The 17,761-nt window shown below is 40.0% G+C and overlaps 1 protein-coding gene across 3 annotated transcripts in view; it reads left to right on the top strand.

The window, feature by feature from the left end:
• Window positions 1-17,761, top strand: part of LOC135217351 (WASH complex subunit 4-like) — a 953,363-nt gene that overhangs the window by 318,613 nt on the left and 616,989 nt on the right. For all 3 annotated transcript variants that reach the window (XM_064253202.1, XM_064253195.1, XM_064253186.1), the window contains one exon: window positions 15,814-15,957. In XM_064253202.1, coding sequence (XP_064109272.1) covers window positions 15,814-15,957 — 144 coding nt within the window. The remainder of the gene's footprint in view (window positions 1-15,813; window positions 15,958-17,761) is intronic.

The raw sequence follows: 17,761 nt of genomic DNA, 5'->3' as shown, positions 1-17,761 counted from the left end.
CTAGCCCAAACCGTCTCTAACATGCAACGTAAATAAAACACCGTATCAGAATAGAAAGGAAGGGAATCATAAGACAAAGGAAAAGCAACGTCCTAGAGAAGCTAGGCTAATCTACCTGTAAGGTAGGAAGCCCAACAACAATGGAGGGCGACGGCCAGGGTGGTAGGACTAAAAGAGAGAGAGGGGCATACGACCCCACATGCCTAACAGACCTAGACAAAGGCACATGCATGCATGAACACTGAGCTAAGACATAAAGGCATAAGATTCCCAAAATAAAATACAAATAAAATACAAATAGCACATCTTGCACCACATGTATAAATAAGCATAAATACTGCACAGACGTAGCTACAACGGTATAGAAGACCGAAGGAGTTAGTAATGAATCACATGAGGCGAGCCGGTATGGCGAGCCTGAAGCCATGTCGCAGGAGGCACCGTTATAATACCTAAAAAACGGCCATAAAACGGGTCCTGACTGGCTAAAATTACGTGTAACACTTAGGCAGTACTTAACTTAGCTGCGGCGATGGCTTGAAGTTCCATAATGGTAAGGAAAATCGAAAACGTAAGCACAAAATCACAAAAGAGAAAAAACGTGCGTGCAGGATGCTGCTAACGGAAAGGATGGCCACTAGAGGCGCTGGTCTTGGCGTGGGGGAGCGAGTAGTAGTAGTTGCTGGCGTGGGCTGTGTACCAGCTCTCTCTAGCAGGGGGAATTTGGTGGAGGAGATGTTTAAATGACAAGAGGCCCTTGGTAGTGGTTTCACTCGCCCCAGTACCATACCGAAACCCTCTTTTTATTTAGGGTGAGCGAGTCAGGATACTCTGACATACCCCTTTTTTAGTTTTCTCTGGTAATGTTAGCATTATTTACCTTAGAAATATGAACTGAAGGGATATTTCACGAAGCGACACGGGCTGAGCCCAGAAATAAGCAAAGTTAGGTCTGTAAGAAGGGACACAGAAGTCAAGGCCAAACGACAACAAAAATTCTTCTCTTTTGGAAAGTACATAGTTAGAATAATTAAAAATACAAGAATTACAATTGCTAAAATCAGGAGTACATATCCCCAAAGCTCTCAACTTTCTCTGGTGGTGAGAATGAACATCAGTAATAAAATCATTAATACATTTAACAAATAATTTCTTAAAAACTATCAAATCCAATGTGGATAACAAGGGAAACAATTGTTCTCGTAGTTGTTGGCAGTTTTCTTGAAGACCATCAGCAACCCACTGTTTATGGCCAATTTCTCTAGAGAGGAGTTCATCCATCGCATCTCGGTAGAATCCGGAATGGTATAAAGATGATTTATATAGCTTGAATCGGACGAATCTGGGATATACATGGCTAAGCTGACAAAACAACATATCAAAATAGACAGCCTCCTTTGTAACGTTAAATGGATTTTAAACTTGGTTGAGTGACTACGGAACCTGTTTCAGTCAATTTTACCATGAATCTTCTATTTAACCCTTAAACGCCGACTGGACGTATTTTATGTCGACATTTTTTGTCTCTCGGGTGCCGACTGGACGTATTTTACGTCGACATACAAATGTTTTTTTAAAAATTCGCAGAAAAATACTTTTAGGCCTACCAGCCAAAAACTCTTGAATCACGCGCCTTGGGGGATGCTGGGAGTTCACGGATCAAGGTGTTGTTTTGTTTACAATCGTTTCGCAGGCGCGCAAGCGCGAATTTCTATCTTGCCGCACTAAAAAGTATCTGTGATACATCTCGGAAATTATTTCGTAACTTTGACATAATTTTTTTACCATTTTAAATTAGCCGTTACATGGCGTATTATATATGAAAATGTGCGCATTTTTATGTAGAATACAACAAAAAAATACTCATGATTGTAGCTTTTGTCAGTTTTGAGATATTTTCATATAAATAACGATAAGTGCCAAAATTTCAACCTTCGGTCAACTTTGACTCTACCGAAATGGTCGAAAAACGCAATTGTAAGCTAAAACTCTTATATTTTAGTAATATTCAATCATTTAACTTAATTTTGCAACTAATTGGAAGTCTCTAGCACAATATTTCGATTTATGGGGAATTTATGAAAAAACTTTTTCCTTACGTCCGCGCGGTAACTCTTCCGAAAAAAATCATGCGTGCGATTGTGGTAATGTTTGCACCATTTTAAATTAGCCGTTACATAAAGTTTTATATATGAAAATGTGCGCAATTTCATGTATACTACAACAAAAAATAGTTGAATGTTGTAGCTTTTCTCATTTTCGAAATATTTGCATATAAATCACGATAAATAGAAAAAAAACCACGTTCGGTCAAATTTGACTCTACTGAAATGGTCGAAAAACGCAATTGTAAGATAAAACTCTTACAGTCTAGTAATATTCAGTCATTTATCTTCATCGCGAAACAAATTCGATGTCTTTAGCCCAATATTTAAATTTATGGTAAATTTTTATAAAAAACTTTCCTTCCCTCCGCGCGCGGATTCTCCGCCACAAATCTCCGAAATGCGTAAGTCCCATTCTCGGAATATTTGCTCCGTTGCATATTAGGCATTTCATAGAGTTTTATATATGAAAATGTGCGCAATTTCATGTAGAATAAAACAAAAAATATTTGAAAGTTGTAGCTTTTTTAATTTTGAAATAATTGCATATAAAAAAATATATATAAAAAAATTCGACATTCGGTCAACTTTAACTAGTCAGATATGGTCGAAAACTGCATTTGTAAGCTAATACTCTTACAGTATAGTAATATTCAATCATTTGTCTTCATTTTGAAAGAAATTGGAAGTCTCTAGGACAATATTTAGATTTATGGTGAATTTTTGAAAAAAATATTTGTTTACGTCCGCGCGTTACGAATTCATGCATTATTTTGTGATAATATTTTCTCTGTGTTGCTTTTATCGTTTTACAATGTGTTATATACCAAAATGATTGCAATTTAGTGTACATTACAACGAAAAAAAAAGTAACTTGTTACCTTTCACTGTTTTGCGCACAGCGCGATTTGAATACAATTATATATGAAATTTCGTTTTTGCGCTATCATATATCGCATTATTTATATATGATAATGATAATTTTTTTCATTTCTGATGGTTGCATACTAAACTTCAGGCAATGACAAAAAAAAGGAGCCAAAAATGAACTCTTAATCTTGAAAACTAAGCGCGCTGTGATTTTTTGAAAAAAATATTTTTTCCGCTTCCGCGCTCACTCTGAAACGTCTCCGGCACACGGGAGACATTTTTTTTTTTACCGCTTCGGCGTTTAAGGGTTAAAAACCATTCAGTAGCGTGAGACATATTACTCCTAATCTCTTATTTGGAGATTATCATAATAGTCTATAATTTTTTTATCTTTGCCATGCAGTCAAGTTGCCAAATAACCCTCAGTTGCATAGTATTGAACTTCATGAGTCCTCATGCCCCCCTAGTGTAAAGAATACATGTTTCAGGTAGACAAAAATAAATGTTACAAACAAATGATCTATTTTGTGTATAAATTACTCTTTTTTGGGAAAAGGATACAAAATCCGAAAATGATGCCTATTCAACAAAGGAATATTTTCATCATTATTTATCCAATGGTTCTCACCAAAAATAATTGACTATTATTAGGCAATTGAAGTAGTCGCTGACTTGGAGTTTTCACCCTCATGAGAGATTCCCAATACCATGTTATCCTTCAACCATAGTTTCCCTGGAACTTATGCATACGTCGTCACACTCCTATTGATATATGGGGTTGATACAAAATTCAGGATGTAGCTCATCACTTGTTCATTATTTTACAGTGGACCTCCCATATTTACATTCTGCGGATTCACAGCTTTCTCTCTGAAACATATCCCCCCGTTATTTGCAGGAAATTTGCCCATTCGCAGCATTTTTCTATGAGAAATATCCACAAAATCCAGTTTTTTAATCAATTTCATCATAAAAGGGATTTTGACGTAAGGAAAAATCTATTTCTGGGCGATTGGTTCGTGTCACCCAGCGAAATCCCACCCTACCCATCCCTGCGCTCAAGATTGTCTGCTAACTTCAGGATGGCCACCAGAGGCGCAGCAGTCGGCAGCATGGGATGGAGTAGTAGTAGTTGCTGCCCACTCTGTGGGTCGGCTCCCCTCTTGTGGGGGTTTTGTCGTAGGAGATTCCTATTGGTAAGTGGTTCGTGGTAGTGGTCTCACTCGCCCTAGTGTTCATACCGACGCCCTCTTAGAGGGTGAGCGAGTCAGTAGTACTGACCTTTTCTTTATTTTATTTATTCTCTGGTATGTGTTAGTGCATTTACCTTAGAAATAATGGATTAAAGGGATATTTCGCTGGGTGACACGAACCAATCGCCCAGAAATAGATTTTTCCTTACGTCAAAATCCCTTTTCTGGGCTCAGTTCGTGTCGCTGTGGGAAATCATACCAGAGAATTAGCACAAGATTGTAAGAAAATAAATAAATAAGGTCTCAATAAAACTTAAAATAAAATAAAGAAATATAATTGCTAAGAAATATACATATACACAATTATACTAGTTAGAAAATATTCCTTAAAATTAACTTAAAGTTAACATATATGTACAGGGCTTACATGGAATATATGTTGATCTTAACATTTGTGTATAGTTAATATGTACAAAGTAAATAAAGCAATTATAATAATAAATTGAATGTGAACAAGCTTAGGGAATAATATAAATAAACCACAAATGTATATGACTAGTATACAAAACCCGTAACCATTGCAAATGTAGATGTGTCACCCTAGCAAAAAATAAAAATAAGGGGACCACATCATAGAGATCAGAATATACAAACAATTGTGGGTGGCCCTAGCAAAAAAATAAGGGACACCCACTGTACCATCACAAGAGCAGCTAAGACTCAAGGTAGACGTAGATGAACATGGTAGGTATAGACACACTGTTGAATGAGATAGGTAGAAAGGAGAACTGGATCTTCAATTTAAGATTAAGCAGAGTCGGGGGAAACTATGTTACCCGCCGCAACTGCTGAAAATTTCAGAGCTTCCAAGGACTTTAAGTAATGACGCTTAAATACTGTCGGCGATTTCCATCCAGTATACTTTTTCAAATCATCAAAATTCATGTGTTGGAAATAGTTAATTGAGGTGGCAACTGCCCTGACATCATGAGCTTTAGGGAAGGAATCAGGGTTGGCTTGCTTAATAAAGTACAGGATCTGTTGCCTGATACCTTTAATAGATAAAGTACCACCTTTTTCTCTCTTAAAGAGAGGACCCGACGAGGATGAGGATGTCCTGGACAGAAAGGCTCGTAAGGTCGATACTGGACAAAGAGAAACATCTTGTGGAAGGGGTATAACCTTCCACGGTTCCCACCTCAACAAAGGATCCTCATTCTTTTCTAAAAAGCTACGTTCCGGAGAAAGTAGAACTTCCCCTGTGGGAAGAAATTCTATATGATTCGGATCTCTGGATAACGCCGACAGTTCTGAAATTCTAGCTCCTGAAGCCAAGCTTAATAAAAATAGAGTTTTTCTTAAGAGCATTATAAATGAACATGTCGTATTGTCCGTTTCTGAAGCCAGCTTTAGAACATCATTCAAGAACCACGATACTGACGTAGGCCTCACTGAAGGTCTAAGTCTAGCACAAGCCTTGGGAATAGACGAGAAGTAAGAGTCTGTCAAGTCTATGTTGAAACCGAGTTGAAAAATCTTCTTCAAGGCTGACTTGTTTGTCATAATAGTGCTAGCTGCTAAGCCTTTTTCAAATAAAGATCTGAAAAAGGATATAGCTGAATTGATTGTCATGATTCTGATATCTGATTCTCTCAGGAAGATTGCCAACTTTTTGACTGCAGCATCATACTGTCTCAAAGTTGAATCCCTTTTATCAGATTCCAAGAAAAGAATATTTCGTGGATCAATATCTGCATCTTTTTTAGCCGCAAACTTCATGAAGTCCATAAAGTTAGGGTTTTGAGAATTCCTGAGGAAGCGAACACAGTCTTCATTTGTACTGACTGGGAGAGCCTGGGATTGGGAATTCGAAGAGGACGAAGACCCAGTTCCAGAATCAGAGGGTACCAATTGCTCTTCGGCCAATCTGGGGCTACTAGAGCTATTTGACCCTTGAACGTCCTGAGTTTGTTCAGTACCTTCAGGAGAAGATTCACTGGAGGAAAGACATAAATCTTCTCCCAGTTGTTCCAATCTATGGACAGGGCGTCCGTGGCATAGGCCAGAGGGTCCAGGTTGGGGGCCACATAACATGGGAGTTTGTGGTTCGCTTGAGATGCGAATAGATCTACTTGTAGACCTGGAACCCTCCGGAGAATCCATTGGAACGAACCGTTGTCCAGTGACCATTCCGACTCCAGAGGAACTGAGCGGGATAGAGCATCTGCTATGACGTTTCTCACTCCAGCTATATGGGTGGAGGAGAGGTGCCAACTGAACTTGTCCGCCAGGGAGAAGATGGCTACCATGACATGATTCAGATGTCGTGACTTGGAGCCTCCCCTGTTTACGCAATGGACTACCACTGCGCTGTCCAGAACTAGCTTTATGTGGGAGTTCTTTGGCGGACATAACCTTTTCAGAGTCAAGAACACTGCCATCGCTTCTAATACGTTTATATGAAGCCGGCGGAACTGGGGTGACCAGGTTCCTTGAACCTTCTTGAACTGAGAATATCCTCCCCAGCCGCTTAATGAAGCGTCTGTGTGGATGGTAATCCCCGGAGGAGGAAACTGAAGGGGTACTGATATTGACAGGTTCTTCACTTTTGCCCAGGGGCGTAGACGATTCCGTAGAACCTGTGGGACTGATGACAACTTGTCCCTGGACCTGACATTTGCTAGTGAGCGCCAGATTCTGGTTAGGTCTTTCAGTTTGGCTTTCATCAAGATGTTTGTCACTGAGGCAAATTGGAGGGAACCTAGGATTCTTTCCTGGCTTCTCCTTGAAGCAAATTTGTGCTTTAGAAATTGCTTTACTGACTTCGCTATTTCCTTTCTCTTGGCTGATGGAATCGACAGAGTATGGGAGGATAGATTCCATTGAATGCCCAGCCACTGAAAGTTGGACTCCGGAGTGAGTCTTGATTTTGTCCTGTTTATCTTGAACCCCAGATACTCTAGGAACTGAATTACTTTCAGTGTGGCTTTGTGACATTCCTCGACTGTTGGAGCCCAAATCAACCAATCGTCGAGATACGCTACTACCATTATCCCCTGAGACCTCAGTTGTTGGACGACTACTTCCGCCAACTTTGTGAACACCCTGCGTGCCACGTTCAGACCGAAGGGAACTACCTTGAAGGAGAATGCTTGATCTCCTATCTTGAAGCCCAGATAAGGGCGAAACTGTCTTGCAATAGGGATATGATAGTATGCGTCTGTAAGATCGATAGAGGTGGTGACGGCCCCACGGGGAAGTAAGGTCCGCACCTGCGAGATGGTCAGCATTTTGAACTTGTCGCAGCGAATGGCCAAGTTTAAGCGGGACAAGTCTAAGATTACCCTTCTTTTTTGTGAGCCTTTCTTTGGAACGCTGAATAAGCGACCTTGAAATTTTAATCTGTTGACTCTCGCTATTGCTCCTTTCTGAAGGAGGTCCTCCGCATACTCCGTCATTTCTTTTGATGGAAGTTGAAGGAAAGGTCTGGATGGAGGGGGATCCGCGACCCAACTCCAACCCAGGCCTTTCGACACAATACTCTGTGCCCACTTGCTGAATCCCCACCGGTGCCGGTGAAGACACGCCTCCCTCCTACTTCGAGCTCTCACGGCTGCTGGGTTGAGTGACCTCCGCGGCCTCCACGGAAGTGTTTTCCCCTGTTGAGAGACCTTCCTGATCCTCTCTGACGAAAGGATCCCCTACCTCTGCCTCCCCTGCCAAAGTGGTCATATTGCTGAAAGGCCTGGCCTTCGAACACTTGGTTGAAGGCTGGGGAGACAGCGTAGGAGGTGGAAGGTTGAGGCTGGGGGGAAATCACGTAGATGGGCTGTGATTGAGCCTTAGAAGTAGAAGGGTGGGCTTGGGCGGTGATTGTACCAACGGAACAGCCGAAACAGCCTGGGTGAAGCGTTGCTGCTTTTTCTGGTAAGGCTGATAACGTTTCGGTTTCCGCTGAGACTTACCTCTTGCTGCTTGGTCTTGGCATCTCTTTGCAGTGAGACCCCAACGATCCTTAAGGCTTTGGTTCAAGCCATTGTCGCTTCCGCCTGGACCTCCTTTACCATTGAATCAGGAAAGAGGTCTGCCCCCCAGATGTTGGTTGAAAAAGCAAACTTATTCGGCTCATGACGAATAGTCGCTTCCTGGAGGACATGTTTCCGGCAGTTAGTTCTGGCTGTAGCAAACTCAAACATGTCAGACTGGACTGTTTGCGTCAGTGACTTGGTGAGAAGCTTGAAGAGCGGCTCAGAACCGTAAGCAATAGTTGCTACTTCAATCATTGCCATGGTATTAATGGACCTGGCTAGCCTAGTCTTGGCCTCAAATTCAGCTTGAATGAGGCTGTCTGGAAGTCTAGGTAGCTTCTCACCAAACTGATCCATAGCACAGTCTGGTTTGAGTTTGCCAGCCGAAAAGGTGTTGGGCAAATCTTCCCACAATTCTCCGAGTGAAGGGAGCAAAGGAGATGTGGGGTCTGCTTCCCTTAGCTGTGGCAACGACTCCCCCTTCTGGGCAGCTGGAATAGTGACCGTTGCTATCTTGCTGAGAAAGGGAAGAGGAGTTCCCTCCTCCATCGTAAAAATGGTGAAGGGACTCTTGAAGGCTTGAATTCTCGTATTTGAACAATCCATATCCTCTAAACACCTGAGCCATTCTCTTTGAGCCTGGTCACGTGAGTAGAGGACTGTCTCCTTAGGGACTTTGTCATCTCTAGTCATGGCTGCGTCAGTGAGTCTGGCGTAGCCAATGAACGGTGGTTGGAGACCCTCCGGGTAGAACTCGAAGTCCTCAATCCTTCGAGTACCACACTCCGGAATGGAAATAAGACCGTCGTGGAAAGGGGCGTATGACGCCACCCTCCAGGGGTTATTCATAGAGAACGGAGGCAGAGAGTCATGAGGTGGGAGCTGAGCTAGTCCGGTGCCGAAAGCTGGGGGAGTAGCTAGAGGGGCCTGATTAAGTCCGGCGATAATATTGTCCTGAGACGTAATCCTGTCGGACAACCGGGAGAACATCTGCTCCATGCTGCTCCTCAGAGAGCCGACCAAGTCTCCCATGTGTTGCAACAGTCCAGCATTGGGATCCAAAACCGGAGCTGCTGCGGAGGTGGATGGGTAAACTTGGAACAGGTACCAAGGGGAGAGGAGAAACTGCTGGCTCAGCCGGAGAACGTGGCCTCTCCTTGGAAGACCTGCTCTTTGAGGATTTGGAGCTTGAAACAGAAGCTCTAGACCTCTCTGCTCCGGGGTTTGCAGCCGGAGAGACTACGAGACGTTGATGCCGACGAAGTCTTTTTGGACGACGACGACGTCTTTTTGAGGGTTTTTACAACCGTCTGGCCCTTGACCTTAGGTCTTACTGAAGCGTCAGGAGAAGTATAAAGGAGCTCAGCTCCTGTAAAGCCTTGGAAGGAAGCTGGAGAGTTAGCAGGAGTAGAAGACCCAGTGGCGCCCAAGGGAAGCCCTTGGGCGTCCAACGTACCTACCTCGACCAACAGGTCGTCAACACCTACCATGGGTTCTATATTCAAATCAAGTGTCACGACGTCCGACGAGATATCTTGGCCTGGTTCCTTTATCGAAGCGGCGAGCTGTTGATGAATCGCCGCCATAGTCGGGGCTGCCTCTGCCGGGTCGACGTAACCCGTCGACTTGCCGCCGGGGAAGATTAGGACAGCCAACCTCTTCTCTAGAATGTAGGGCTGTCCCTTGGCGGCGTTCTTCCCGAATCCGCCGACCCAAGCCCTCAGGGTTGCCAGAGCGGTATCTCTAACGGCGGGAGCCTGGAAGAGAGGGAGTTCATTAGTTTTAAGTTTAAACTTAAGATTAAAACTTAACTAATATTAGGCTTAGTCTAAAGACATAGGGGATGTACCATCCAATATAAAAGGAGCTTAAGCTTAAAATAAAAGATTAAAATTAAACTTAAGATCTAAACATTTATTGGAATTACCGAACGGAGTTGGGAATACTTACCCCGTCTAAGAACTGACTCACGAGATCGTAACATATGGTGCAGGTTTCGTGGAACCAGACCTGCAGATTCCCGTGCGGAGTCGCGCATGGAGCGTGGGACCTGCAGACTTCATGTCCACAGGGGTCCTGGAGCATGGCGTTGCATCCTGGATGCTCAGTTGGTGGTCTGTAAGTGAAAAGATACATGAGTACCCTAAAGACATCACTTACAGGCTAATAGGCTAACAGAACTCCGCTGCATGCCGGAGCGCGAAAAAATTTTGGGCATAACCCCTCCCTTACCGCCTGAATAGGCTATAACCCCGGAAAGATCCGGTGTGACAACGTAGGTAAGGGAGGGACTCGGCTTAAGCTAGCTTAAATTAAACTTATGATAGCTTAAAATAAACACTAAAACACTTAAGCCTAATTAGCACTAAGTACCGGAATAATTCCGGTTCGCGGCGGTGTTCGTCTCGCGATATCAGCGAGACGGGATGGTTAGAAAAGACCAACTGTACGCCTGATGTCCGCCCGTAAGGGTGAACTAGCAACCTTCCACGTGATTGACGGAGCTCCGGTAAGATAAAAAGCACCAACAATCCGGGAAGAAGCGAGAGGGCGAAACAGACTCGAGCAAACAACGGGACAACGGAGTAACAACGGAGGGGGAAGGCCAATCCCCCTACCTAGCCACCCCAGCGCACCGTGAAGCAAGAGAACGGTCAAGTCCAGTCCTGGGTCTGTCCAGCCTCCCCTACTCCCTCCGCCTAGGGAGAGAGGGAGACAGGCACGGGTGGAGCGAGCGAGGACAGACCTCCCTCCCCCCGGCTCTATGGGAGAGTGGGAGGAGGGAGGGTGACTGGACGGGCGCCTGGCTGCTTCGCGATCACATGGTGACCACGGAGCGGTAACATAAGAAAACACATCAATAAACATAGCCTAGGTTAAAGCAACCAACTAATCAGTGAGATGCTATAGAGAAGCAACTAAACTGATGAGAGGAAGCAATAAACTGGTGGGGACCATGAAATACGGGACCTAGGCTACGTAATATGCCAGACGCCGAAGGCTAACCTAAAATACATAAAATTACTAAAATTAAATTAAAATAAAAGTAAGAAAGTAAATCAGTAGGAGAAAAAATCCAGGAGTGTACGACTAACCCGAAAGAAAGTCTACCACTCAAAGCTAGCCGGGGCCGATACTAAGAGCTGTGGCTAGGGTCTGGATGGAAAATGCCTACGCAAGGTAAAAAGACATGCATGCATGACATAAACCAAGTAGGCTGGACCCCTAACATAATATAGATAACTAGCCATAGAGCATAAAGTAACAAGGGAAGGTTCTAGGTATGGAAGACCAAGAACGAACCCGCCACGAGGCAGAACAATGCCGCCATGCTTCCGACCAAGAGCCAGTATTTATACCTAAAAAACGGCAAATACTGACTCAAGGTGGAAAAAACCAAATAGAAACCTTAACAGATTACTTAACTTAGCTGCTGCGATGGCTGAACGCTCCATAACTAGTAAAATCCTTGAAAGGGGCACAAAAAACAGAAGAGCAAAAAAGGTACGTGTGTACACAGTGCGCTAACTTAAAAGGATGGCCACCAGAGGCGCAGCAGTCGGCAGCATGGGATGGAGTAGTAGTAGTTGCTGCCCACTCTGTGGGTCGGCTCCCCTCTTGTGGGGGTTTTGTCGTAGGAGATTCCTATTGGTAAGTGGTTCGTGGTAGTGGTCTCACTCGCCCTAGTGTTCATACCGACGCCCTCTTAGAGGGTGAGCGAGTCAGTAGTACTGACCTTTTCTTTATTTTATTTATTCTCTGGTATGTGTTAGTGCATTTACCTTAGAAATAATGGATTAAAGGGATATTTCGCGCAGCGACACGAACTGAGCCCAGAAAATGCACTTTTTGTGATAAACTATTAAAGAAACTAGGTATAAAAATGTTTATTGGCTTTTTCTTGAGTTTTAACTAACAAAATAGGTCGTTTTATGGATTTTTATAGGGGTTCCAAGTATTCGTGAGTTCTAACTATTTGTGGGGGAGTCTGGTGCACATCCCCCGCAAATACCAGGTGACCACTGTACTTCATTTTTTCTTCATCAAAGCAACTAGGAGTTTAATCCAATGCCAATATATCTTCTATCTACTATTCTCAGATTAAGGCAGGATAGTTTTCAAGTCTAACATAATCAGGCTGACAGAAAAAAATTTGTAGCCATCAATGAAGAATCGACGACAATAAAACTTATCACACATTCATATTATACAAAACTATATAAGCTATCAAAACAAACTCCCAACAGCTTTCTTAAGAATTTAAGGCAAAAAATATATGATTTATTATTACTATTTGGAATTATCCATATCATATGAATTGGCTGTATAACAAACCTCCTGCAAGCTCACTATGAAAACAATGAAACTGAACCATAGTAACAGACAATATTTCTGGTGTTCTGTGAGCTCAAGCTGCTGAGAATTATGGCAAAGTAATTCATAAAGAGTTATGACTTTGGCAAACTTCATACTTCATCCAAACTCGTGTGCAGGTGGAGTTAGTGATGCATGCCCCAGACAGAATACCATTTTTACTTTGTTAATTTAGAGCTAGTGTAAAACAACTCACTCTTTTATATTTTTGTAGCTCATTTGTTTGTAATGTATCCCCATTATCATGAGCCCATCATGCACAGTGATTTACGCAAATAAAAAACCCAAATGAAGAAATGGTGCAGTATATAAATTGCTCCAGCCAGTCATGACTCGTTACAATATGAAGACGCATTCACGTTGGAAAAGGTAAACAAAGACCTGCAGTTAACATAACAGTAGGAACTGTTGGGTGAAGGTATCTGTATTCAAATTCCTGGAGGGAACTCTACAACAAGCTTAGTATCGGGGACAGATTGGATTGGAATACAGTTTATGATTTGCACACTAGTGATAATTTCCCAATATAGGAAGTCCCTAGTTATCAAGGGGGTTTCTGTTCTGATGGCTTGAAGATAAGTGAAAATTGCCGATAACCGAAAATTGGCGATTTTCAGTAGTACTTATCAGGACTGGTCACCGGTCAATGGCGCCTCTGTTAGTTATGTATCAGTGCCAATACTGTATTATTAGCACCGATAACTGGAAATTGGTGCATATTGGGGCCAGAATTGCTGATTTTCTGTGATTTTCAGCGATTTTCAGTGCTAGACAAGCCCTGTGAAACTCTTATGTAAAGAATGAAGGTTTGTATTTGTGTAGGAAAAAATGTAAGGTTTTCAAAAGTCATTTGTATTTTTCGTAACATACAAACCTAAGGTTCTTGACATAGTATATGGCCACCCTCACATCTGTCACCTGGGCTGGAATGCAAAGTGATGACTGACAGGTGGGTTGGGTTTCCCAGACCTGTTGATATTTCAACTACCATGCCAACAAGTTTGAATGACCATTGCCAGCTTTCACCTAAAGTAATATCCTATATTAATAAACTTGAGGTTTGTATGTTTGGCAAAATATAAATTACTGCTAATGGGGAACTCAATAGTCATTGTATAGAAAGGTAAAGGAAGAAGATAGGCAGAAATGAGAGCAAAATTAGGAAGCCCAAAGGGAAGTCTAATTATATTGTAGTTTTAAGGATTTTTGGTTAAGAAAAGATTAAGAAGTATCTTGAATGTTTCTCTTCAGAAACATTTTGAATTATTTCTTGTTTATAACACTAAAAGCAAGGAACTCATTTATCTCCCATACCAGTGAAAGTGGAATAACACCACTGTATAGTGAATATTTAGAGAACTTTGGCTCACATGAGAAAATAGAAAAGGAGAAAGCAAATTAAGGAAAGTTTGTAGAGTTCATGAATAATAATATTACTAACCCTCAAGACCATAAATAATTGGAGGTTATAAAAAAAAGATTTATTGAAGCCGTGGTAATTAATATCTTTTAACAACTTAATATGAGCACACAAGTAAACATTTTTGCATTATATTGAAAATGAAGGTATTCATTAGCTTTGAAATTTTGAAAAAGGCTTAATTCTCATATTTCAGTGTTGAATACATTTGTCATTATAAAATAAATACGTATATACATTGCACATGAAATATTTGAATTTTCTGAAATTTTTTTATAAATGCTTGGTGACAGCCTTGCTATACATTGACTGAACTTTTGATCAAATGCAGATAGGAGTCATAAGCTTAAAGCCATCATTGTGCAGCTCAACCACATGTCTTGTAAGTTTGTATGAATCACCTGCCTTGTCATTTCTAATTTTACAAACCATTGTTTGCTACAACAGTTTTTAACCAGGTATTCTTGATTATTCATTTTTTATGCATTCTGATCATTTAGGAAATTATGTTTGTTCTTAATTAGATTAGAGACATTGTGGACTCTTAACCTTGGCAGAATTGCCATGATCCTTTTGCATTTTTGGATCATACTACTTTTGACAAAGGAATATTGAACTTTGTGATACCAAATAATTTCTCATCCCTCCCTGATGTTGCGCTCATAACATTAAATAGACTAGTTTTGTTGTGCTTCATATGAATACAAGGAGGTTACGTATTAGATTAGGTATAACTATCCAGGTCACATCTAGCATTACATAAGAAGTAATCCATGTTGAGGCTGCTGATTTCAATCAAGTATATTTCCTCTTGAAGTGACAGCTGAAAATGGAAGCAGGAAGAGGTTGAAGTTGGATGAAAAGTAAAGGACAGGAAGCAATTCATGCAGTGGCCAAGGGCTGCTACAGAAAGCTTTTAGGATGGCCTGTATTGCTAATCAATGAAATACAGCAATAATGGAGGACCTGAGAACTCCCTCCTAAATAGCTATTGGCCTCATGTCATTACATTAAGCTGGAGGACATGATAGCTGAAAAGCTTAAAAATTAATTGCTTCCTTTTAGTTAAGTAGCTGTTAAGCATCAGTAAAAATGAGAGGCTTTCATATGTTTTAGACTAGACTATCATTTTTGTGTTAGTTAGACTTAGACTTTTTTATGTCTGTATGGATTACCTTCTTTAACTGCATAGTAATCACTACCAAAGAGAGATTTTTGAAGAATTCATTTAGAAGAATCCTCGAGAGGTCAGAAATTTTGCTTGATCTACTAGATTACCTTTTATTATTTAATACCAATCATATACTTGAGTTACAAACATATTACCCTGAGTACCCCTTTTGGCTCTTCCTAATAGTATTCTGTGACTCCCCTGTTTATAAACCAAGTTAGTGAATGAGAACATTCAACAGACGAGACATAACTCTCCTTAGTATGGAGAGATGTCATCTTTTACAAACTTATAATGCTATTCGGTTCACTTGTTTGTAGCTAAGTCTTAAGGCAGAGTTAGAAGCATGATATTTATATCTAAGAAATGTGAGATTTAGTTTTTATATGTAAATAACCGCTACTTAAGCAGCTGTTTTACATGCAAGTCATTTGATTTAACCATGTGATAAGGGATGCAAGTCTTGAGTGTAAGAGACATAATGTGAAAACCCACAGTTGAATGTAATAATTTAATTGCATAATAGTGAGATACCTCCTAAATGTAACATGCATGTTTTGTAAACTTCTTGTTGGAAACAACAAAATTTATTATCAAACCTGAGTTTACCAAATTGTTTGATTTGATGTTCTGAGTTATTTTTCTCCTTTAGTTGGAACAGAGTGGTGGGGAAGGATGGTGGTGTGATTTCCAGCCGCAGGTTGTTGGTGTTACTGGCTTGATCATCTTTCATCATTCTATTTTTAATTGTCAAGATAAAAGAGTTGCCAAGGCTTTGGTCAGCATTTATAAGAAGGTAAGATGTATTACCTTTTACAGTAGTTATTGTATGATTAAAGGTTATTGATGTCACTCTTATTTCAGATATATATATATATATATATATATATATATATATATATATATATATATATATATATATATATATATATATATATATATATATATATATATATATATATATATATATATATATATATATATATATATATATATATATATATATATATATATATATATATATATATATATATATATATATATATATATATATATATATATATATATATATATATATATATATATATATATATATATATATATATATATATATATATATATATATATATATATATATATATATATATATATATATTATAATATATATATATATATATATATATATATATATATATATATATATATATATATATATATATATATATATATATATATATATATATATATATATATATATATATATATATATATATATATATATATATATATATATATATATATATATATATATATATATATATGTATTTATATATATATATATTATATATATATATATATATATATATATATATATATATATATATATATATATATACATATACATATCATATATACATATATATATATATTATATAAGGGATTTTGACGTAGGAAAAATCTATTTCTGGGCAAGGGTTCGTGTCGCCCAGTGAAATAATCCTAAGTTCATTATTTCTAGGTAAATGATACTAACATTATACCAGAGAAAAAATAAATTCAGGAGGATGTCAGAATAACTGACTCGCTCACCCTAAATAAAAAGAGGGTGTCGGTATGGTATCTGGGGCGTATCCACTGGAATGACTTGTTGTCCAGGGACCACTCTGATTCTAGAGGAACTGATCGAGGCAGGGCGTCCGCTATCACGTTCCTTACTCCCGCTAAATGGGTGGAGGATAGGTGCCATTTGTACTTGGTTGCTAGAGAGAACCTCTTGTCATTTAGAATTCTCCTTCATCAGAATCCCCCTCCTGAAAGAGCTGATACACAGTCGGATTCAGCAACTACCACTACTACGCTACCCAGCACGCTGACTGGAGCACCTCTGGTGGCCATCCTTGTCGTTAGATGCCTATTTTGGGCTGCAGGGCGGGGAACAGGGGGGGATTTCACTGGGCGACACGAACCCTTGCCCAGAAATAGATTTTTCCTACGTCAAAATCCCTTTTCTGTGCTCAGTTCATGTCGCTTCGTGAAATAGTACCAGAGAATTAGCACGAGATTGGAAAAAATAAGAAAGAGGAAGGTCTCAATAAAACGAAAGAAGTAAAAAGGAATAAATATAATTTGATTGAGAGCTTACAAGTTATCATAAAATAAAGTTAACTTAAACTAATGAATGAATTATATACAGTTAACCTTAAAATTACACTTAAACTAACTTATGATAACTTAACTAATACAAGTGAGGTTCAATAAGCAACACATCAAGGAAGAACACTCACTGAAACTTCTATAAATATGAAAATTACAAAGCATCTCAATATATTGGTGTGCTTCTCTAGCATAAAAATAAGAGTAGCAACACCAATCCATTACAGATAACATATGTACAATATAGTTGTGGGTGCCCCTAGCAAAAAAATAAGGGACACTCCACCATAGGTATCCTCCTAAGCAGCTAAGGCTGAAGGACCAAAAGAGCATAACGGTAGGGTTAGGTGCATTATTAGTTGAGGCAGGTAGAAAGGAGATCTGGATCTTCGACTGCAACTACTGAGCAGTGTCAGGGGAAACTATGTTTCCCGCTGCCACTGCTG

Source organism: Macrobrachium nipponense, chromosome 19, assembly GCF_015104395.2.
Source record: "Macrobrachium nipponense isolate FS-2020 chromosome 19, ASM1510439v2, whole genome shotgun sequence".
Lineage (NCBI taxonomy): Eukaryota > Metazoa > Arthropoda > Malacostraca > Decapoda > Palaemonidae > Macrobrachium > Macrobrachium nipponense.
The sequence above is the reverse complement of the archived record's forward strand: the minus strand, read 5'-3'. Positions and strand labels throughout refer to the sequence as shown.